This window comes from Pararge aegeria, chromosome 14 (genome assembly GCF_905163445.1).
Source record: "Pararge aegeria chromosome 14, ilParAegt1.1, whole genome shotgun sequence".
NCBI classification, from domain to species: Eukaryota; Metazoa; Arthropoda; class Insecta; order Lepidoptera; family Nymphalidae; genus Pararge; species Pararge aegeria.
In genome coordinates this window covers 8709282-8735166 of record NC_053193.1, presented here as the reverse complement: position 1 = coordinate 8735166, position 25885 = coordinate 8709282, and the positions used below count along the sequence as shown (strand labels likewise).

Below are 25885 nucleotides of genomic sequence, written 5' to 3'. Positions count from 1 at the left end.
GATTTCCTTTCGAGGAGACCGGGTTCGAGCCCCGGTATGCACCACTGACTTTTTGGAGTTATGAGCTTTTTAATTTAACCTATTTAAATATCACCTTAAAAGTTGAAGAAAAACATCGTGAGGAAATCTGCATGCCTTTGAGAAAATTTTGGAGAACTCTTAAATGGAGCATCATGGATCTTAGGAGGGAACATTATGGAGACTCAATGGCGTGTTAAGCCCACCAATCCTACGCGGCCAGCGTGGCGGACTACGGCCTAAGCCCTTCTTATTATGGGAAGATAACCGTTGACCGGTGATGCGTTTGAAATGATGTTGCTCAGATCAGACGTGATGGTGCTCGGAATTAATCAAGTACAAGTGACAGGTGGATATAATACGGATGGAGTGTTAATTTTTATGCAAACTGACGTCACATCCACGTAAGCGTAAATCTGTATTTTTATAAGGAGGATCCGAGGACCATATTTGATAACTTGAAACAAAGACAAAATGACCTTTACACCAAAATTGAGTTTGTTAACTTCATACGTTACATATATATATAAATAAATAAGTATACTACGACAATACACACATCGCCGTTATGGGTACTAAGATGACTAATAACTATTTTTATAAATAATAATCATAAATACTTATAATTTACATATAAACAAGCAGACATAGAAAAACATTCATGTTCATCCCACAAACATTTTCCAGTTGTAAGAATCGAACCCACGGCCTTCGACTCAAAAAGCAGGGTCGCTGGCCACTGCGCCAATCGGCCGCTTATATGCGTATTGAACTTCTAAAAGAGGTAAAAAGAAAAAAATGAATCCTGTTTTTGCCACAAAGCGGGCGATAATGATTTACGAGTTACATATTATGCATGTAAGGCGATAACGAGCCCCTGGCGTCGAATAGTGCAGGAAAAATTTGTCGTGGTAACAAAAATATGAAAGGAATTTATTTAAAAGGTACAATTTGAAATGTTTTATACGAACGGGATTGCAAGAGTTTCTGAAGGTGATATCGCATTTGGTAGGAGCTCGACCTCACTTTGAGGGTGCCGAGTTCGAATCCCAGCACGCACTTCTAACTTTTCTAAGTTATGTGCGTTACTAGTTATTAAAATATCACTTGCTTCAACGAAATTCATAATGTTCATCGTAAGGAAACCTGCATGCCTGAGAGTTCTACATAATGTTCTCAAAGGTGTTTGGAGTCCACCAATTTGCACTGGGGCAGCGTGGTGGACCCCTCCTCATTGTGGGAGGAGACCTGTACTCTGTAGTGCGCCCGTAATGGGTTGATGTGATGATGTTGATGAATGACAAATTAGCGTTTGACTGCGATATCAGACATGGTACATGGTATGGTTTCGTAGCAATCTAAGAAACGCGCTATCATAAAGTTCTCCTATACAAAATATATCGCCATAATCGTACAAGAACGGCGATGACACTATTTTAGATAAATTCCAAAATTATACATATATACAAAGTTATATAGGTATTTTTTACATAATCTTTTATAATAGGTAAAGTATATTTAGTGAATTCTGAAAATCGTCAAAGGTATCCATTAAACTTATTTTCATTGACAAATTGGAAGACATATTTTTGTTAGACCATAATCTGTAAAACCAATTTTTTTTTATGGAAATGAACGTAATCCCTTCAAACTATAGCCGTGTTACTTATACAGGTATCACAGGCTAGATTTACGTCCAAACACTATTTTTGCGTTGCCCTCGAAGATTATAATAGACAAATTATTATGACTTAAGAATTCCATTCATTGTATAGCAGGTAAGACGGCTGCCAGAAAACCAATTTGAAAACCGAAACAGGTATATATACAATATCCATGGTATATATATCAATCTTCCGGCATTAGCTACGTATATAAATATTCGCTGTGCCTCGGTTATGTGCTTCATTTGTTCATTTGATTTGATCGCTGATAGCCTAGTAGTTAGGATTTCGGGTTAACTTCCCGGGGACCGAGTTCAATCCCATACGGAACCTCTAAATTTTCAAAGTTAATTGCGATTTGAACAATTTAATATAACTTTAACGATGGAGGAATACATCGTGAGGCAATCTGCATACCTGAGAGTTTGTATGTTTGTATGAAATCTTTATTGCACACACACATTTTATATAAAGTAAACACATATACAGTAGAAACTTAGAAAAGAAAATAGAGCGTGCAAGGGCGGTCTTATCACTAAAGCGATCTCTAACAGACGACCATTGACGTTAACAAATACGAAGGTACGGGTTGGTGCAGCAATTTAAGTTTATTAATATATATATATGTATACATAATAATTATAATAAACTACTTACTCATACATTTTAATGCTACACACATAGTATATACATATGTATGCAGTATACTACGTACTATAATATTACATAATTCCAAAATTATTAGGGAATTCCAGAGTCTGACACAATTAACCGTAAAAAGAGATACTATAGTATTTCGTGCGACTGAATGGAACCTGGAGTTTGCCGTCGGAGAGTTTCATATGGAGAGTTCTCCATATGAAGTCTACCAATCTGCACTAATTGGCTAGCTTGGACTGGACTGGACTTGGACTGGACTTGATATGGACTACGGCCACAACCGTCCTAATTCTGAGGGGAGACCCTTGCCCTATAGTGGGCCGCTAATAGCTACATAATAATGATGATGATGATGATGATGATGACAATGATTTATTACATAATATCAATATCTGGTAGGTTCCTACGTCTGTCTGGGAAGTATACAACGGGTTCCCCGGACGTCCAATAAAGCCAACGAGAGGGACATGCCGTGCCGTTTTTAATTCGGGTAAACGAGTCCCACATAACCTCTGTCCTGCCCAAACGAACAGAGGTAGCCATAAAGCTTTTCCACTACGACAAAAAAAAAAAGGGTTCCTACGTCTAATACAACATATTTAATAAGTAACCTCAGGCCTACTTAGCGGCTCTTCTCTGAAGAATCTGCATTCCGAACCGGTGGTAGAGTCACTACAAACGGACTGACTCACGTTTCAAAAGTGCTTATAAACTAGGCCTACTTACAGTAAATGTAAATTTTGTATTTATTTTTAAATTTACTTCAATTTCTTAGATCCTATGTACGTTTTCATAGATAACTTAATTTTGTGTCATAAAAAGTTTGCATACTTACTTAACTTTTTGTATTTTATTATATTTCCCTTTCTTTTAAATCCAACTCCGTACATAATTCTACATTACCCAGTGGGGAAAAATCTAGCACTTTTTATTATTACTATTCATCTATTGGAAATTTTATTTGATCACACAATATATTCAAAACTAAATTCTAATTAGCCTTTAAATGGTAATCCAGGCAATATATGAGCTATACTTAATAACAATAGTAATAATAAGAAAAAAATAAGAAACGAAATTTATCAAATAAAATGTCGTAAGACCTGTTAAGACGCAACCAGTCATAACTTAAGGATGTAATAAAAATATTCACTGTGAATGAACAACATCCTATAGTCTGAGGAATAAAGAGTACATTCCTACAACAAAAACTTCGCAAGTGGTGGTCCCACATGAATGCATCGAATGGTTATTCCGCGTTATCTGTCCAGACGCAAAACACGTTCACGTCTCACGTCATTCAGATCTGGTTTCATGAGGTGCGCATGCGCAAACAAATATTTGCTTTAGTACGATTGGAAAATTTGGCGTCGTCTTTACGTTTCGCTATTTTAAATTAATTTATTCACTAAAAGATACAGAATTAGTGTAGCGAATCCTGCGAATGATCTACCGCAGTTTTTATTTTTAATGTAGCGTAACATTAAACTCTTAATAATGTAGATTATATATCTGCATTATTAAGAGGTACCTACTTTGTTTATTGATCACAAGGGTACTAAGTTACCCATTCCTACTGTGGATTTGTTCGTTTATCATGTACCTACTCTATCTACATTCGTGTGTATTATTGCCAATATTATCCATGTAACCACACATTGTTTAAATTCTCCTGTTAAAAATATGAATTTAGGAATATTTCGACTAAAGAAAAGTCCTCGTTTTCCTTGGTTTGGTAATGTTAGAGGCTATCAGCTAGGTTGCGTTCTAGATTATTTATGCAACCAATTCGCATTTCTAACGAAGAAAGTAAATTCTGCCAACTCCAATGAACATATAGGTACGATGTCCAGCACGCGCTAGTGATATATGTAGCAGATATAATGTGTAGCGGGATTTTTCTGATGATTGGAGTCATTAACCTATGGGATAATTTTAAAATGGATAATAATGGTAAAATACTTTTTTGGTGGTGGCAAACACAAATTTACTCGATGATCGCATAAAACTACTATGTGCTGTTATTAAAATTATTTTTTAAAGACCTCGACTATAATAAGACCCCCCTGAAGCTTGGCACGCCCTATGATTCCTTCAACTTTCTGTGTGTTGTTCACATACCTACCTTCATACGTACATGATGATCATGAGAATTGTTAAGGCCAGAGTCCACCACGGTGTGGACTGGTAGACTTCACACGCCTTTGGGAGCATTACGGAGAACTGTCACTAAGTTTCCTAGCGATGTTTTCCATTACGACGGCCGATTGGCGCAGTGGGCAGCGACCCTGCTTTCTGAGTCCAAGGCCGTGGGTTCGATTCCCACAACTGGAAAATGTTTGTGTGATGAACATGAATAATTTTCATTGTCTGAGTGTTTATCTGTATATTATAAGTATTTATGTGTATTATATTCATAAAAAAATATTCATCAGCTATCCCAGTACCCATAACACAAGCTACGCTTACATTGTGGCTAGATGGCGATGTGTGTATTGTCGTAGTATAGTATATTTATCACCGTAAAAGCAAGTGATTTTTTTTATTGCTTTTTTTAATTTTGTTGTTACATAATAAAGGTTAAATAAAAATGTTGGGTGTTACAAATTTCGATATTATGATGTCTTAGCCCAGCGCCAAGGTCAAGCTTCTGTGATTGAGCACTTTTGCTAGGAATCAATCCCACGTGCTAAAAATAACAACTACGGAATATCCTTTCACTGATAAGTATCATGGCATTGGCCTCAAATACGACGGTCGAGGAGTCTCCAGCGTAACCAGTTTATTATTAACAGTGCCATTTACAACGCCACACATTCCGACAGCATGGTGGGGCGCCAAGCCCACATCGTCAGCTCTTCCTATTGGCTGGCAAACATCGTATGATCTCTTTCTATGTGTTCGTTAGGTTCGCCGCTTTTAGACGTTTGCGTTTAATAGTGTTGAACGTTGATGTCGTAGATCGGAGACTAATTTAGACTACGTTCTGTTATTACAAATGATTGAATTGATCTCGTGGATGCCGTAGAAAAACAGTATTGCCTTGACACAAAGATTTCCACTCATTTAATTGTTAACCTATCTGTGTACAAAATTTAATGTCAGTTATTGTTTGTATTGTTGAAGCGTTTTCACTGCCAGCAAAAGTTTTTCTTCTTTCTTACCATAATTATGTTTCTTTTTTCTATTGTTCAACATAAGCAATACAAATAATACGATCTTATGCTAGGTAACTCGCCTCGTCTCAAACCACACAGGGTTTATGTGACTATTTATTTTTTTATAATTGTAATCTCAAATCTACCATCATATATAGCATGGCAAGTTTATGATTTCAACTACACACAGAAGATACCTACGAGATCCTTACCGCATGTAACATTCATTGTTTGTCGGATAATGCATAACCTAAAACCTAGACACATATGTTTCGAAGGTAAGTATTACGTTGTAACTTTTAAACCTAATTAAAAATAATTGTAAAAAACACGTTAAGCATTTGTTTTATATATAGAAGTCGTAAGAATGTCTACTGATAACTCTACTGATAAACGCATTGACCATTGCGTACCGGTTTCCTACCACATGCCCCGGTTTTGTCCCGTATTTCAACAAAAACACCTTCGAAAAATATATTTATATTAGGCATCATCAGACGCGAAAACGTCCCATATTGGTTTCCTAGAAGTTATGGCAACTCTACTGATAACATAAGTAGGTACCTATCTAACTGTAATATGTGGAGTGCCTACCTAGGTAGGTATGCTTTTTATTACTTGAAAGGTAAGTAGGTATTATTATAAAGAACCTCGTGATCGTTAGAGATCATGAAATAAATATATTTTTTATTTATTTGTTACAGGGATAAAGTTTCGTAACTCGAGTACCTAATTAGTAGGTGTACTATGATAATTTCGACTTATTTGTTCGAAAGCTTTTCACTTCTATAGTTGAACTTACAAGTTATTAGTCCAGCGTAATATCTTTACTGTAATTAAGTTAATTTTAACTAAACTATATCGGAGAACGGGCTGCAGCGTCATTTGTGCTTCTACTACCATTTTCTGCCATTACCAACCCGACTGCCCAGCGCCGTTTTTTTTTGCCAAACCCTATCATTGGGATATTTTTTTTTATCTTTTAATAGCGGGCAACTGAGGAAAGGAGGCGCCTGATGTTAAGTGATCACCGTCTTGCATGAACATCTGCAGCACCAGAGAAGCAACCAATGCGTTACCGGTTTTTAAGGATTTTTTTATCCACCCCTTGAGTAACCCTAAATTGTAGTTATGAGTCAATTCATCGGAGATTGTTCCAAAATTTGCATGCGCGCGGTAGAAATGATCTGGTATTGCGAATAGTAGAAGAATACCAGGTATCTAAATAGCTACATATTTACTGCCTCTGACACTTATCTGTGAAACCGAAACGCTAATTGTTTTTGAGTAAACCGCTGCTATAGTTTTTACTTCAAGAAATCAGATGGGCTGTATCTAACATCACATGCAAAATTAAAATCAAGTGACTCCTGTGACTTTATTAGGTAGGTACGTGTCGTGAAGCGTAGGCACTATGCGCGTGTCGGTCTTTTATCTTCAATAGAGTTGTCATAAGTAAATTCTTAGAATATTTGGAATTCGTTTTTATGAAAAAATAAAGATGCTTCTTTTGATTTAATATTCTTACAGGGTGATTCTTTATGGAATATTCTTATGCAAATAACCATATACTGTTGAAGGGTCAAAAATATTTCGCAATTCGGTTACACGTTGTATATCGATAAAAATGTTTGGGTATGAATTGCTCTAACTTCATAGCTAAGTATTAATTGACAGTAAAATGGTGATAAAAAAGCGCGGCTAAGTGTTGTGGCTTCTTATATTATGGTGGGCCTAAATATACATCCTGGACATAAGGTGAAAAATGTATCCACTATTCATTACTTTTCTATTATACTTCTTAGTTGTTGTAGTTACGTGGTTTTGACTTTGATTTAAAGTTAGGCCAGGTAGAGTCCGAAGCTTTGCTCTACAAGATGTAATAACTTTAAACAAGTGGGATTTTTGTAATTTAATTTTTTTTCAGACCTCTAGCCAAATTTTCAGAACTCATGCCAATTTTTCTGACCTCTATCGTCTAAATTGTTTAGGGGTTGGGGGACAAAAGTTATAAGTTTTATAACTTTTTGTTGTTTTTATACTTATACCACATACCAAATTTGAGCTTTATAAGTCATAGAAAAGGGCCAATCATGGAAAAGAAATGTTTGATGGTCATCAGTGAGTCATTGACGAAATAAGGGTTATTTAGATATCAATAAAATGTAAATTGTAAACTCTAACAGTATTAGAGCTGTCTTAACTGTCGCTTGGCTCGTCTTGGCGAGATATTGCTGATGCTTTTATTCCAGAATTATAATACATATATTTGTGGGATGTTAACATATGTCAAATAAAACCAGTAGCATATTAAATCAATACATAAAACAGTAATTTTAAAGATGATAAGTACTGTTTTCATAATATGGCAGTAAGCCATACTAGGTAATTTCAAAGCTAGTGCTGATAAAATTGCATTGAGAGTACCTAAATGTTGTCAGATATGCCAATATCATGTTTTACATTTATTGTGTAGGTACGGAGGAAGTAGGTTTTATAAAAAAAAATGATCTGTTATCCTTTATCTGTACACAGTACTTTGGAATTTAAACCTAAATTCAATCATTACAATAATTTCGTGGAATTTGCAGATATAATTACTTGAGTTTATAACTTTTTATACAAAACGTTATGGCCGCAACTTTATATGGAAAAATACTAACGTAACATTTCAAACAAAAAAGGCAATATTTCGATAATGCGCATCGCTGTACACGTAAGTTATGTGATGAATTAGACCTATATCAATAACGTGGATATTTCTTTAAAAGCATATCTTTCTATTATCGACTTTCCATAGATATAATGTACTTATTTTGTTGATATTGTATCGCATTACTATGATTCTGCGACGCGAGAGTAACTCTTGTCAGATATCCCAACATCTTGTGTTTTATCTTATCTTAACGTGAAAGATAAAACAACTACGTAGGTTCCTACGCCTTTTGGTGTATTAGTTAGGTTGGTATTTGGTGGTAATGTCAAGCAAACGTAATTGTTTTCGGCCCTTGACAAAATAAATTATCTTTATAATTTGTAGGAATACTAAACCTGATTCTATGACACTTAAAGCGTATACACTTGATTAAAACAAAAAACCGAAGCCTACATTTTAATAGCCGAACCGTAGGCAAGATTTTAAATCACAAAGAGACGTAAAATATAAATGCGATCATGAAAGCACATTGCCCTTGACAGCAGTCTAAGATTGTAGAGAAAGAGTTTCCATACGAAATCGTACCGGAACGCTAAAGCTTTTAGCAGCACGTCTTTCTCGGCCGGGTGGTAACTAGCAACGGCCGAAACCTTCCACCAGATCTCAGTTATTTATATAGTTGCACCATTTACAATATATATATTTATTTTATCACGATTAATTTTTTTTAGGTAAGGGAAATTTAATAGGTACCTAGGTAACCTAGGTTTAATATTATATTATAACTAATTCTGAATTGAGTAGTGCATAATACTAATAGTTTACTTTGCTACTCGTTGACATAAAGCAACCTTGATTGAGAACACCTAAATAAACAATATCCATATGTAGGATATTACTAACTAACATATATAATATGTTCTGGTGAAACACAATATCCAAGTAGATCTTATGTAACCTGTGTAATATGCGAACAAAGATTTGTATCATCAATATCTGCAATTAATATATTCCCGATGAAAACAAGGTAGAGCTAGGTTCTAAACTATATTTATACTATCTTTTTCAAATATCAATTAGGAATGGGGCACCAAAAAGATGTCTACCGAGTTTTGCCATGCCTCGGAAATTCTGGGACTAAATATTACAGGGTTGGTTTCACTGCGAATCACGAACGGAGAGGAAGAAAATTGTTTTTTAGCAAACAACAAACAATTAGCAAGGCGGAAAACAAATAAAGTTAAAGTCAAAAATATCTTTATTCAAGTGGTGGCCCATAGGTGGCACTTTTGATGCGTACATAAGAATTACACGGTAGTGAGATGATGGCGATAACCACATTCGTAAACTTAAAACTAAAGCTACGAGGGTTCCAAACGCGTCCTGGTCTAAGAAGAAGCCCACAACAAACTTAGCCGGGTGTTTTTTTTTATTATCACCATCACAATGTCATTTTAAATTATTAGAAGAGCAACCTGGTTAGAGCAATAATTTACACCCAAGCTTTTTATCAATTACGTAGTCCTTTATATTATAATAGGACTTTTCTATAAGCTTACGTTTAATACAAACTTTGAACTTTTTAAGAGACATCTCCAAATACGTTTTGGTACCGTGATATAATCATCATCATCAGCCCATTATATGGCATGGGTCTCCTCTCAAAAAGTTTTAGGCCGTATGCCGTTTAAAAGTTTATTACAGGTTTTCTAAATTGTTTTTCTACAGTTATAGCAAGTGTTATTTAATTGTTCAAAACGCTTATGGCTCCGAAAAGATAGAGATGCGTCCCGAGGATGGTATGCTATCCCGGCGGAAGGTGAGGTCCATCATTCCATGTTGTAACCTCTGTCTCTCTTAAGACGCTTTTTATCGTGATATTGGTTACGCTGGTATAGGGCAAAAACCCTTATTTTTTGGCGTGGTGGAAAAGCTTTATTGCTACCTCCGACCCTTGGGCAGGAGATAATGTGGGACTCCCCCCTCTAAAGGGGGTATACCCGAACTAAAACCCACCACGGCATGTCTCTCTTGTTGGCTTTGTTAGACGCCTGGGGAAAATGGCATAAACCCTAACCTGAAGAATAACAACATTACATGCTCGACAAATCCCTACTCCCTAGAAGTCTATAAAAGCTAGTCCCTTTTCCCCAATAGTTCAAGGTTGGTCCGCATGTAACATCCGAATGATAGCCAAGTAAATCGTCCATTTCACTGATGTCTCTATGCGCCCACTGGGTCATTTGTCATCCCAGTCGGATGGGATAGCTTTTTATACGGACCGCTGAGTTCATCCCAACTTTTATATGGAAATCGAACTTTATTATCACGACATAATTTAGTGGTTTCCACCTGCTTTTTGATTCAAATTCTACAATGTTTAGGCGCGCCCTTTTGATGACTGACTTTAATTATTTTGGTAGTACTGGTACTTTCAATATAATAAATTACACTATACAATTATAATATATTACGTCAGCCTATCGTCGAGACCTAAAAATTTTATCTTTCTACTTGTTACCGTTGTTCTTGTTGTTGATGTTTGTTGTTGTCCATGAGATCCAGGCCGCTGGAGCTGAAAAGCAGTTTTTTGTCACCTCCCTTACGAAGCGCTGTGGTCTTATATATAAGCTGGACGGCCTGTGTTCGTTCTTCGGCAGAGGTACTTTCGGCCGTGGCTAGTTACCACCGACCAAGTATTTCCGCCAAGAACCGGTACGACGACGTCGCGTAACAACCGATCAGGAATATAGATTTTATATAACTTCGATAGCCCTAAAAAGTTAGCGCCTAAGACTGCACTTTTATCAAATGGTATTGCAGTCAAGGGCTAACTTGTAGTGATATACAATGAAAAAGAAAATGGACAGTGGAGGATTAACAATAGGGTCCAGTTGGCAGCATCTGGGAACCCTAACAAAGTCTTGTTGGCAATTTATTAGGCCGTAGGTATAATTTAAGACACAATATATCCGGCTTACATTATCACGTCAATAGCATGGAGTGCCAGAGCTTAGGTACTATCTTTTTGCGCAGTACGAATCAGGCTTGATAAATACAAATTTTTATTATGAAACTATATTTTCAAGAAATAACAAATCATTTTACTTTGTATTTCCTAGATGCAAATTTATAAACAATGAATTAGCAGCTTCCAGCTGGAAAACTTAGGGATTTAAAAAAAGTACATTGGTCGGGTTTACTAGCCGTACTCTAAAATACTCTATTCAATGAAGGTGTTCTCTATAATCTGTAATACTAGTAGATTTTACTTAATTAATCTATTACAACATGTTAATTAATAAGTAGGTACTCATTGCCCTACCAAAATTTCTACTGATTACAGAATCCCCAAACCAAACTCAAGACGTTTCTTTAGACAACAGGACTCATATACAGGACGTTTGAAGTACATTGAGAACGTTGGAGTCATACAATTCGTTTTGAAATAAATGAACTTTGATTTTTTTAAATTATGAAAAATATGTGCCACAAACGGCACAAAAAATACCTTATTAAAGATCAAAATAATTATACTTTTTATTATAACTTGGTACATATACTCTTTGAACTCAAATATATTCTATTTATTTTATTGAACGAAGGCAACCCTAGTCTGAACTCCAAAGAAAAGTATGAGATAAGGCCAGGCACGTTTAATAGCGTTCTGTCTAGATGGGTACCTAGGCTGAACTGTATAAAACGCGCCTGGTCTTGACCTTTCTCTCTGTGAGGAGATACACCCGTATATATATATAAGTTATTTGTCCAGTAGTGGGGCAGTCATTAATCTGGTGAGAACGCTGTGTAAATTACACGTTTATTACTCGAACCATTGGTAATCGCTAATGATGACACATTGTCATATCGATTTATCGGCCGTTATAAATTAAGCCATTTTCAAAATTTATGTATTTAGGCCGACATATTAGCGGTTTAATATATGCGAATAGAATTATATTCACGACAAAACGTATGAGGCGATCTAGCGTACTATGTGAATAGTGTGGTACGTACATATATACACTTAAGTTAAGTTAATGGATAGAAGTCAGTGATACTTTTAGGAATCCATAATATATATATATTACAAAAAAAAAATTAAATTTAAAAACCTCCGACTATCGATAGAGTGTAAATTATTCTACTAGTCAAGTTCTTTCATTTGATACCCATATTAAATATTGAATAGGTAATATCTACTTTTCATGAGCTTTGTGCTTGTAGCTACTCCCATTCAGAATATTCTTGTAAAGGTAGTTGTTTTTTTTTTGAGATAAAACGTGTCAAAATTCAAAATTCATTTATTTCAAGTAGGCCTAATATAAGCACTTTTGAAACGTCAAGTCTGTCTGTTTTTAGTGATTCTACCACCGGTTCGGAAGGCAGATTCTACCGAGAAGAAGCCGGCAAGAAACTCAGCAGTTGCTCTTTTCCAACATCAACAATTTACATTTTGCATTTTAACATTCATTTTTCTATCTTGTGAGAGCTGAAAGCGGAGCCGGATGCTTCCAAGCAACCTTGTATATAATTCCAAGATCTTATACCTGAATACCAAATTTTATTAAAATCCGGTCAGTCATTTTAGCATGAATAACAGATCTATCCCATAGGACCCGTACCTACATTCTCTCGGGATAAGAAATAGCTTATTTTGTTTTAGCCTTCCCGTCCGCTATTTAAAAAAAATACGTTATAAGCATTCAATATACTCAGTTTATGCATAAAGTAACATAAACTAAGAAACATAATATTCTTATTTCATTTCACTCGTTCAATCACATTTTCTTATTTTATCGCAATATCTGTAATGTCGCAAACTATCAGCTAAACTAAAAAAACCTAATGAAACTAAACTTTTTAGGTGGACTTGTCTGAACCTTTGCTGGTGTTTAGTCAGATATGCTTGTTTGTATTGCACGCCTCATAAGCGAAGCAGGTATTACTGTCAGTTTACGCACACCGAGTGATTCTCCAACTTAAAATGTCACTTTTTTATTTTACACTCATCATATTTTTAAATCTCTTTTAATTATTTAAACTAATTTAAAAATTGTTTAAAAAAGTTCTGTCTTGGACGTCCGTGTGTCTGTATATACTTCACTTATCGAGTTGCTTTTTTTTTTATAGGCTTCAGTATTTTGAGGAATAGAAGCCTATTACTTTTCACGGTATAATAAGATTTAGTTTAATTATTATTTACAAATAATCTCAATTTTATAGTAATGAATGAGATTATGAGGCGTGCACTTTTGGATTTTCTAACTATTTACATTTATCTGTGCATTGATTTTTTTTAATTTTCAGTATAAGTTCACAGCCTCAGTCTAAGTGATGATACTAAGATGGTAGCGGACTAACCTGTTAAGAAGTATAGTAGTTATAATAAGAACTCTATTATTAAACAACATATTAATATCCCTTATCGGTTTCTACGCGACATCGTACCGGAGCGCTAAATCGCTTAGAGGCACGTCTTTGTTTGTAGGATGGTAAGTAGCCACGGCCGAAGCCTCTCACCACAAAAGACCACAGAAAATTCAGTAAATCCGAAATCCTCATTAACATACAAAAACTTCTGTAAGCCACCCTTGATGTTAAACTCCGTCCGTTCAACTAACTCAATAACAAAAGTCAAGTAAATAGGTTGCTTAAAAATAGCCTTAAGCAAGGACAAGCCAATAAACACACTTTGCAATAATATTAGTACGGATAGTATTGTATTAACAGGTACTTTGTAACACTGATCGAACTCTGAGTTTTCAACAACAACAGTAACGTTCATCATCATCAATTCAACCAATTGAATCCACTACTGGACATAGGTTTTTTTTAGATAATTAAAATATCACTTGCTTCAACTGTGAAGGAAAACATCGTGAGGAAACCTGCATGCCTGAGAGTTCTGCATAATGTTCTCAAAGGCGTGTGGAGTCCACAAATCCGCACTGAGCCAGCGTGGTGAACTACGGCCTAAACACCTTCTGATTGTGGGAGGAAACCTATGCCCTGTAGTCAGCGGCGTGCACTAGGCTCCTTACTAGGGTATGCATACAGCGGAAAGAGTGCCAAAAGCAGCAAAAATCCCTCTTTTCTACGAGTTATATAAATTTTAGGCTAGCCAGTGTTTTTGTGAATGTACGAAGTGCACGCCACTGCCTGTAGTGGGCCGGCTCCCAGGGAATCTCCTGAGAAATAAATAATCATCAAAAGCCTATAACATTCCACTGCTGGACAGTAAAAGGCTCTCCCAATATCACCCTCGCTGGACAGCCAGTTGGTGATCGCAATAGATGGTGTAGTACGGAGGACGCTGCTGTCCGTCCTCCAATACATTCCTCGTAAGACGGATGAGGGGTTTGCTGACAGCTGCATTCCGATCTGCCGTGAATTTACGGCAATAATTGATCGTCCGTAAAAAGTTTACGTTAACTCTGGTGGGACATTTAATAACGTGAAAAATTTACACTAAGGGAACACCTGAATGCACGGATCGTGCTAACAAAACGCACTCGACATAAGCCCGGACGCTTTTGCCGATCGGCACAAGCCGGTTAATCCGAACATATGAAATCCTTGCTTCGGGTCGGCTTTATTGATCAAATAAATAATTCCGGATCGAATTCGAAAACGTGTTTCCATGGGCGTAAAATATAAGGAAAACCGAAACATGTTTAATACATTAATCTTACTAAGTTTTTTGCTCCATAATAGTGCGTTGTTTTAATAAGTAGCCTTTGATGATTTGACGATAAATGAATAACATACCTATTTTTAAAGAATGAAATATTAAGATTTTTTTTTTCATTTTGTTTTTTGTTTGACTTTTGTTTTTTATCAAATATCGGAAATTCCAATAAATTTCCCTTATTCGGTAATAAGCTGTGATGGTTTAGTGGGTAAGGCTTCGGCTTTCCCTTTTGGGGGAAAGAGTTCGATCCCCTGCACTCTTCGAACCTCTAACATTTTGGAATTATGTTTTAACTATCACTCAAGATGTTTTCCTTCACTGTTCAACAGTGAAGGAAAACATCTTGAGGAAACCTGCATGGCTGAGAGTTCATGCAAAATGAGTGTGAAGTCTGACAATTAGCACGTGGGCAGCGTGGGCTAAACCCTTTTAATTCTGGGAGGAAACCTGTGCCCTGCTGTGCTCGGTAATAGGTTGATGGTGATGATAAAAATCATAGAAACACCTTATAGCTTGTGCATAGATGGACAGTGTCTTGTAAGAAATGTTTGTTAAGGTTAATCAGTAACGGCAATTTGGCGAGCGACTACAGTACCATAGAGGAAAAGATATAGACCGATATGATGAAACCGTAAGGGTTGTTCCTTGTTTACTAACACTAAAAATAGCTTCCACATGTCTTACGCGAAGTTCTGTGCACAACAAATTAACTATGATACCTACCCACACATTTTATTGCAGGCGTTTGGAAAGGTGCCCTAAAACGTTGACGTCTTTACAAACAACTAACAACGTTCACTAAAACTTTACTGGATAGGATTATAGAGAACTCTAATAATGAGCTGATGATGATATATTGTGTATGTTATATACTTATATATATTATGTCTATTTTATATTTATATATACAATATATATTTATTTTAATTATGTATGTATCTATACATTTTCGTATTTATGTATTTATTACAACACTCTTGGCACTATACCGTAAGTCCTACTGCTACTACCCTGGCTGTAAGTCCTGTCTACAAAGGTTGCCTTGTTGCCTACCTGTAAGGCCGCCTTTTCATTGTGTTTTACTGTAAACCCCTTACTGTTTATTTTCCTGTATATTATACGTGCAATAAAGTATTTCTTCTTCTTCATTTTGTTTCTACATTCAGAAGTTTCGACGTACTGAGGTGAAAGTGAAATTAAATTAAGTGGCTGCATTTTACATAGGCCTGCTCAAAATATTTTTTGTAGCCCGCAGGGAACATATTTTTAAAGGCCATATTATGTGTCAAACCAAGTTAAGAAGTCCCGAGCACACCACTGATTCCATACAAATAAACTTTTTCAACTCGCTTCGAAAATAATCAAACACATTGTTTTGTAAACAACTTACGTCAATTACGTGATGTCAAAAGAGTAATGCCGGAAACATACTACGACACTTGTATGACATGCCGTCCCACCCACTTTACGCCACGAGTGTTAAATGAAATGAAGCCAATTCTAGTATTTTCTATGAACACACTACGTATCTATCGGTTAACAAAATCTCTCATGGGATATTGCTAGTCGATGGCTGATGGTCCGACGAGGTTGGGTCTCCGCGCCTCCCTCCGATCTCCAGTGGAGGGCGCATTGGATGGACCCAGGTGACCCCCAGCTGTGGAGTTTGGGTGACGCCCACGTCCGTCCGTCTAGGTATGGGACTGGCGTACGGGCTTGGGCGGTGTGGCTTTTGCTGCTGGAGTGTGGAGGCAGGGGCCAGCCAAGTGCTGGTCGACCCACCCATTAGAAGGTAGGTATGCAGCCTATGCAGTATGGTACTATAGACTTTTGCTGATTGCGCCGTGGCCGATCAATGGCCGGGGGGGAAGATTTTTCCTCCATCCTGATGCCTTGGGAGGACTTGTGGGCGATGGAAACAGCTGGCATGCTGTTGTTTCAGCACGCCTAGCCCAGACTGATAAAACTGGGAACGTTGTGCCCGAGGTTAGTCCGCAACGGCGAAAAACCGTGGGATTTTAAACAGTAAGAAGTTTGATATCACCACTTCTTCTCCCTCCCACCCCCACGAAAAAAAGGTTTCTTCCTCGAACTTCACGCACAAAGTTGTTGTTTAGGTTTTGGCGTATTTTTCGACCGCCTGTTCGACGTCAACCCTCCTTGAGAATGTTTTTGTTGGTGAAATAACCTGCACCTTTCGGTTCAAAGGGCTAAGATTATAACCCCCTTTTAATCGCAAAATCTGACAGTTTCAATAAATAAAAGCATAATAAAAGATAGAAGCTATCATTTAGATGTATACTGTCATTTTTAAATGTCTGAGTAACGAAAAGATTACTAAGCCAGCCTCTACCTACAAACATCTGAATATAATTTGATTTAATTTCCCATCTTTATTCGAGATTTTGGAATACTTGCATATATTTTCGGCCATTTAATATATTTATGCTACTATACACAGTACATAAGAAATTAAATAACGAATGAAAACATTTTAATTTTTTTGTTTATAGTAAACAATCAGACTTTATCTACTTAGAACGTCATTAATAAAAAGTGATTGAATTTTCCATTAGAGAGCTACTTAATAATGAAACCTCGTGTCTATAAAAAATACCAGTAATAAAAAGTTGTTAGTTAAAGTAATATGGTTAAACTACATACCAACTGTATTGAGAAACAAGACGACGGTAAAACACAAAACTATTATTCCTTTTAGCATTATCACCATTTTTATTTATACCAAATTAAAAAAGACAAAAGTACATGTAATTAATTCACAGTTTGCCACTGAGGCTTATTTGGTCTAGGTACAGTCTAAATCACAAGAAAAGTCACTCCAAATTTGCGTATTTAAATACGTAACTTTATGAAGCGCGCGAACCACCTCCCTCTTATAACGCCAATCAAATACTACTTGCTAAAGAATGAATGGTTTGTCATGCCAATTGCCGCGAAAACAGTGGAGGGAAAGCACCGCGAATGATCCAGTGAACTGAACACGAATGAACGTATAATAGGATGCGTTCAATTAAAAAATGATTACTTTTGTTATTTATTTATCATTTTGGATAAATCATTGAGCCTATTAAATCCCTAATATAGTTTGAATGTGTATCCTTTTCAGCCAGGCCAATCAAGGACAGTTACATTAAAAATATCTGATATATATATATATATATATATATATATATATATAGTAACATGATACGTTTTTAATCTGTTTCTGTGATCACAGACCAATACTAAAAACATAACCTCAAATCTGGACTATTATGTCAAATTGGGCTTATCTATATATATACCTATGGTGAATTCTAATGCAAATAATTTTTGCAATAAATAAATTCATATCTTACTTAAAGTTTGATATAAAAATGAGTAAGTGTGTTAATGAGAAAACTTAAAGTATTGTACAAACAAAAAAATGAACGTTAACCTAATAAGAAAAATTGTAAGAACAAGACCTACAAATATATTCTTTCTGAGATGGAATAGCTCAGAGAAAAAAATAGCTACATACGATCCCTTTTACGCCAAACCAAAGAAGACAAAAGAAACTTACCTAGAGGTTATTACTATTTTCGAAAACCAAGACACAAGGCGGCGGGGACACGTAGAGTTTATTTACGCTGCTCTAAGTAGAATGAAGGAATTCGGCGTTCAAAAGGACTTGGAAGTTTATAAAGCCCTGGTCGATGTTCTGCCTAAAGGGAAATTTATACCTACTAACATATTTCAGGCAGAATTTATGCATTATCCAAAACAACAACAATGTGCTGTGGACTTGTTGGAACAGATGGAGGATAACGGTTAGTTTCCCATTTACTTTCAAACGGAGAAATAGTCGACTAACTCTCATCCTCATTCCATTAGTGTGCCTATATCTCTCTTTTGATAAAAATAATTTAGAGGGCAGACCCCCATAAATTGGGCACAAGAAAGTCATTAAGGGATAAATTTAAAGATGTTAAAATAATGATGGTGCAGTATAGTACACAGTCAGAGTTAGTGTACATATTTGAAAATTTAATTGTAATATGTCCATTGGAATATAACAAAATTTATATATATAAATATTATAATATATATATAAATATTAGAAGCAAAAATAAACTTGTTGTACAGTTACGGTGTTGTACTAGTCTTCATAAATTTGCTAATTCATTCAAGGTACATTGTATATAATTTTATAAAAAATTACCGAATGAAATCTTTGAGATGTCTCTCAATAAGTTCAAAGTTTATGTAAAACTTAAGCTTAGAGAAAAATCCTTTTATAACGTTAAAGATTACTTAAATCATAAAAAAAGCTTGGGTGTGAATTGCTCTTAACTTCATAGCTTAATATAAATTTACTGTGTGATGGCGAGTTTGTTGTGGGCTCTTCTTAGACCAGGGTGTGTTTGGAACCCTCGTAGCTTTAGGTTTAAGTTAGCGAAAGTTATCACCATCCCCTTAAAATTATGTAAACATATTATATGTATGAATGCTTCATAAGTGCCTCTGATAGGCCTACAAGAATAAATAAATTTAGAATTTGAAATTTAATGTTAAGAAGATTCCTTGTAAGAAATGAAATTTAAGTATATAGCTAGAACAAAATCACCATATATACAACAGCCAATTTTTAAAACTAAGCTGGCAACTTACTTTGATAGCTTAAAGCAATATTAAAAAATGGAAGGTTTATAACGCTTATTCAAAATAAGTACTATTAATCACAATATCTTAAATACTGCTTAAATCGATAATAGTAAGGCTTCTGGTGATGAAACTTCAACAGAGAGAAAATTCATTGAACTATGCGATCAAAACCATATAATTCAAAGTAATTAATGAATACTTTTTAGGTGTAATACCAGACTCAGAATTGGAGCAGATGTTATTAAACATATTTGGTCGAAGAGGAATACCATTGCGTAAGTTCTGGCGCATGATGTACTGGATGCCGAAGTTCAAAAACCTTAGTCCATGGCACCTGCCTGAGCAGCTTCCTGGTGATACATTAGAACTGGCTAGACTTGCTATACAAAGGATAACATCAGTGGACCCAAATACAAAGATAAATACTTGGCAGGTGATGATCTCTTATCATGTAATAATAGTTACTATCTATACTTATAATAAAACTGTAACTGGAAGATTTCTGTACATTTAATATATTAACCGTTAATTATTTAATAAATTTTCACCGGGGGATGCTTTATTCTCGATACCGAGTCCAAAACTGATTGTTTATTAATTTTTGTCTGTCTGTCAGTTTATTAATTATGAAAAATGAGAACACCCACGTTTAATTTTTTTCTAGTGATAAAAATTAAAACCAATTGCTGGTTAAGCAGTTATATCCTTAAAATTTAATTATTGCTTTCTATTTGTCTTCGGCTATCAAAGTTTATTTTATACTTGTAACAAAATGAGATCTGAATAAAATAAAAAAGCAACAAATTTATAACATTTTATTTTTGTCAGACAGAAGAAATTGAAGCCTCACTGGATAAAACATGGATTATAAGTGCACAAAGTATAACACAGCAAATACTCTTGGCAGAACAGCCACCAACTGAACCGTTGGTTATAAAAGGCCCATTTGATGTGTATCTGAGAGACCATGTTGTCACATACTTTTTATTGTTAGGAAAAATTCGTCCGGATTATAAAGATGAATCAGATACAGATGGTATGTTTATGTTATCAAGTATTTGTAGTACTAATTAATATTTATATTATATCTGAAATTATAATAATGTGGCATTTAGAGGTCTACTTATACTGTAAAAAAATTTGAATTTTTGCATTTTTTTTATGTTTTGTTATAAAAACTTATATTAGTGGATTACATGAGTTCTAATGCTGATTTAAAATACTTATTTATAAATCTATCAATCTATTTTATTATTAAAATCAGTTGTCTTGTCACAACGAAATAACATGTTTTGTGAGTTCAAATACATATTTCATAAGCGTCAGACTAGACCTGTTTAGAAATTCTATATGTACAACTTTGTAAATTATATTATACACATACTTAGATAAGCTGGAAATTAGAAAGTCATATACCAAGTCTTTTTTTTTTTGTAGACTTCAAGGTGTTTATTATGTACAACTTTGTAAATTATATTATACACATACTTAGATAAGCTGGAAATTAGAAAGTCATATACCAAGTCTTTTTTTTTGTAGACTTCAATGTGTTTATTATTAATAAACCATTGCATGCATTTAGAATCTCTTATTAATCAAACAACTTTTATTTAGATGTTTCAGATATGCCAAGGCCACCAGGAATACCGGGTGTAATAGGAAAAGTGACACTACCCCAAGTCAAAAGTACAATACATGAACAAGATGATGGTACAATAGTAGCTGTCTGTGCTACAGGTATAAACTATTTCTGTTCAGAAACTTCTAATCTCAAACACAAACCATTCCTCTATTTTGACATGTGAATGAAATTTACCATAGAAAAATGTTATGTTTTCAGGGACATCATCCAGAGATTCTCTGCTATCTTGGATAAGGTTACTAGAAAAAAATAATAATCCACTTTTATCAAGTATACCAGTTATATTTACGCTTGTGGCGCCGCCTAGTGATGTATCTTTGTATGAAACTCAACCTGCCACACAGAATGACAAAATTGAATTTAAGGAATGAAACACACTATTAGTAAAATAATTCTACAGAAGAACAATATTAATTTCAATGGTTTTCTAGTTAATGCTTACGAAATGACTAGCTAGCTAGCCCTTAGAGCTATCTAATATATTATAAAAAAAAACTGTGGTTACTTTTCAAGAGATCTATTAATAAAAATGTTTCTGTTAAAATTATTTTATTTACATTTTTACACTTTATGTATTATACTAAAATTATGTGTACAACATAATTTTATTTAAATTACACATGTGGTCACCACAAACATAATATATGTCTAACTGTGTTTCCAAATGGATACAGTGTAGCTGTTTGGTGGTACATACCACCAAAAAAAATAATCACCTTCTACATTGCATTCTGATGGTCTGTGAGACTTAACAGCATTGTTTGAAAACAATGTTAATCTTTATATTGGTAACAACTCACTGCTATAATAATAATTAACCGCCTCTTACACATTAAACTTGTAAATTGTATTGTCATTTACATATTTTCTATTCAGAGTATGTTAAGAGAATTCACTGAGCTGACTGTTGAAATTTTCTCAAAAGGACACTTAAACTTGAAAGGAAATTATAATGTTAGTATCACATTAACTTATTATGCTTGAAAGTCTCTTTAGATATCATAGCCCTTTTCACTAGAAATAATTCTACTAAATTTAATTAAGTCCATTCATAATCCTCATCAACTTCAAAGGATATGGTTCCCCACTGTCAGGTGATGTTATGCCAGTCTGCTTGCGGCAACAGGTATGTCTCATTATCACTCCTGACAACAGTAACTCCAGCCCCATAGTAGGGTATTACGTATGCTGAACCGTCAGATGGTCCCACCACCTGAAAAAGTTTGGTATAAGTATCTCATTGAAAGATAATAAGACAGAACAATTCCGCCTGCCATAGAGTGAACCCAAGACCCCTCACTTATAAAACAAATGTGCCAGAGAGGTTGACAAACATATTTTATATTATTCAAATTTACTGAGATCCGGTATAAGAAATTTATACCCTCATCTGTTATTTATCAATGATTTGAAATAAATGATAATAACACAACTTTATATATATCGTGATATGGTTGCCTAGTTAAATTACGTACGTATACTATTAAATATGTTTTATAAAAAATCAATTTATGAAACCTATCTACTTCTCTCGTAAGTTATTTAAAAAAGTCGTTCACTAGATAAGAAGCCATACTCAACAGAATTGAAAAAGTTAAGGTTGCCTTCTTCACCCTCTGCTTAACTGTGGGGTTGCCAGGTAAGTAAATGTTATTGATATACTCCATCAGTTATTTTATCATATGTTATATCTAATTAATGCTTATTTATTACCTATCTAAAGGCATTAGGTACGTTGCCTAATCAAAAAGTGGTTAAATTCAGTCTATCAATAAGATTTAAGCGGCGATTGTGACGGAGAAACATAAATAAATTACAGAATAGTGAAATTTTTATATTCTGGGATAAAAAGTGAAGTGTCAAATTTTTTCATCATAAGTCCAGCAGTTCGGGCACATTTAAATAGACAACTAGCCACACCTTTGCATGTTTTATAACATCGCCAGCTACATAATCATCACCATTAACATTACTGGCCTACTAGGCACGGGTCGGGTCTACTTTAAGAATGAGAAGGGCTTAGGCCATAGTCTACCACGCAGGACAAGTGCGGATGGGTAGACTACAAACGCCGTTGAGAACATTATGAAGAACTTTCAAGCATGTAGATTTCGTCACGATGTTTTCCTTAACCGTTTAAAGAAAGTAATATTTAAATTGCTTAAATTAAAAACGCCCATAACTCCCGAAAAGTCAGTGGTGCGTGCCGGGGCTCGAAATCTTCACGAAAGGAAAGCGGTAGCTTTACCCACTAGCCAGCTACATGCGTGCCCAATTTCATCAACATTGTTTCAATGGGCGAGCTGAATATAGGTTTCAAACAAATGGACACACTTCACGCATTTATAACATTCGTATGGTTTCTTTAACTTTATTCCAAACTAGTGACCCGGCTTCGCACGTGTGCAATGTATATAAGTGTGTATATAATCTGAATTTGTGTTCGAGGAGTTTGAATGTCACGCTCGCCATCTAGTAGTAAACATTGCAGTTTCGATCTACTTTTTCAAAGGTTAATATTACATTGAGACACGTTTGAAACAAGAGATGACACATTGCTTTTAGTGTTTTTACCTACTTAAGTACTTATCAGTGCGTTTCCTACTAGATGCCGCTACAAGACTGACGTTAAAGGCATATGTTAATTTCGTCATCGACGGTAGCTTAATTGGTTATAGCACTCAGGCCGCGCCAGAGTCGCAGGCAAATTCTGTGAGTTACGAAAATTTTTATATGCATTTTACTATACTTTTTTATAAAATGTAATAGATATAAATGGTTACTGTAGGTCATACTTGTGAGATAAACATATACCATCAAAGACTTTTTTGTAGACCATTTTAGGATCAAGGCATATATAGGAAAAGACAGACGGTGGGAAGCGACTTTTATACTATGTAGTGATAGTTATCATTAATAGGAACTGTAGTATTGTAAAAATAAAATTGTTCTTACCTGGGCGGCGATGAGTATAATATCTAACAGCTGACCCAAGAACATGAAGCCCAGTGTGCACAATTTAGCTAAGCCAATGCCAGGATATCCCAAATAGAATCTGTCTAAGCCAAACATTCCCAGAAAAACTGACAGCAATAATGCTACTTCTAAAGAGTAACCATTCCTGAAAATATAAATGATAATGTTTAATTATTAATTTAAAATTATTCTTAGATACATGTCATACATATTATTTTATAATAAAATCCTCGACGAAAATAATGTGGGTAAGCAGTAAAAGCATTTTAAATAGCAGCCTATTTCTAAAAAACAAAATTAGTCAATGGGAAAATTATATATTTAAAAATAATCTAAAAGTGGTTTCTAGTTTTGTCATAAATCATGAAATACTCCTTACGTCCATTTACATGGCATCTTTCTCCAAAAGGTTGAATTACTGGTTTGGTTGCATATTATTCCATCAGCAGCTATGCACTGTACTGTAATTAATAAAATTTTCATATTATTAGAGTCAAGACCAAAACAAATTAAAATTTAAGAGTGATCTTCTGTGAATTTTATTAGTCCCTTAATCTCCAATAACTAAGTTAAAAGACATAATTAATTTACCTATTATAATACATAAATCTATGACTCAAAGAAGTTATTAATAGCTTTATATTTTAATGGTGATTCATACACCATAAGAAAATATAGATAAACTTATTTTTAGTCATCACAGGGTTCTGGGATATTTTATGAAACCATTTTTTGATATGATCACTGCCCAGCGCACACAACACACACACAGGTAAACAACATCAACATCCGCTTACCAAAAATGATACATGGGCCTAGTCTCTCTTAATGAGGGCTTATTTATTAGACGACTGTGTTTTAGAAAAAAATTGGTAGATTTTTTTTTCTATTTTTGAGTAGTGATTTTTATCCTTTTTTTACACCTTTCTACTATCCAAGCCGCTATTTTACAGGTGTTTCATCACTGAGTCTATCTTTAAAAATATGTACTATTACTCAAAAGTTCTAACTTTGTTGAAAATAGTTATGTTCAGTTTAACAACAAATAGAAAAATGTGCCAGAACTTAGTCTATAAGAGATGTAACAATATATACCATCAGCTTCGCCTTCCGATGGAACATCTTTCCCTTTTGTACATCCTGCAAACTGCTGAGTGTTAGGATCTATTTGATTTTTATTAGGATCCGGACATATATACTGTCCCAGTCGCAATGTACTGCAGTCCACAACTACATTCTTGTCACTTTTAGCATCATCAGAAGCTAGGCCACCCGTTTGGAAACAAAATAAACATAATATAAGGGAAAATGTCAACCAAGACATCTTAGATGTGCGGATGGGAGTGATGAGTTGATGATTGATGAGGCGTCCCCTTATTCAACCACTGAACACCATTACTAAATTTAAACTAATTAATTGTTTAAAAAAAATCAAATTTTTATTATTTATCAAATTAGCTAAAAAAACCACACTTTGTCAAATATAGGACTTATTATGACAGCTCAGTAGTGAATAGGGATGAGGTTGTGAGGCAGTGTATAATAGTAAACCGATACGATTATCGATTATTATTTTTATAAAACTAATAATCGCATCGCCTGCTGAATGGCCAGATTATAAAACGAAACAAACAATAATATGTTATCTTTTTTGATGGAATCATTCCTATTCATTTAATCCGGATGGAATTGATCTATAACATACACAATAAACTGGTTCGCTATATCACTTTTCAGATGCAATAATTATAGATAATAATTTTCAGAGCC

At 34.9% G+C, this 25885-nt stretch overlaps 3 protein-coding genes across 3 annotated transcripts in view; 1 reads left to right on the top strand and 2 right to left on the bottom strand.

The window, feature by feature from the left end:
• Positions 1-17796, bottom strand: part of LOC120629628 — a 36035-nt gene extending 18239 nt beyond the window's left edge. Inside the window, exon 1 of the mRNA XM_039898621.1 lies at positions 17515-17796. Coding sequence (XP_039754555.1) covers positions 17515-17581 — 67 coding nt within the window. The 5' untranslated portion in view covers positions 17582-17796. The remainder of the gene's footprint in view (positions 1-17514) is intronic.
• Positions 17797-18093: 297 nt separating this feature from the next.
• LOC120629077 (evolutionarily conserved signaling intermediate in Toll pathway, mitochondrial) lies at positions 18094-21831 on the top strand. The gene is made up of 5 exons (XM_039897810.1): positions 18094-18662; positions 19704-19930; positions 20326-20533; positions 21112-21234; positions 21338-21831. Exons 1-5 carry the CDS (start codon positions 18278-18280, stop codon positions 21508-21510), a joined length of 1116 nt encoding a protein of 371 aa, XP_039753744.1. The 5' UTR covers positions 18094-18277; the 3' UTR covers positions 21511-21831.
• Positions 21467-25597, bottom strand: LOC120629078 (TM2 domain-containing protein CG10795). The gene is made up of 4 exons (XM_039897811.1): positions 25211-25597; positions 24495-24576; positions 24095-24260; positions 21467-22352 (listed from the first exon to the last, which is right to left on the bottom strand). The coding sequence occupies exons 1-4, from the start codon at positions 25437-25439 to the stop codon at positions 22230-22232; spliced, it is 600 nt and encodes a 199-aa protein (XP_039753745.1). The 5' UTR covers positions 25440-25597; the 3' UTR covers positions 21467-22229.
• Between the last annotated feature and the right edge of the window lie 288 nt (positions 25598-25885).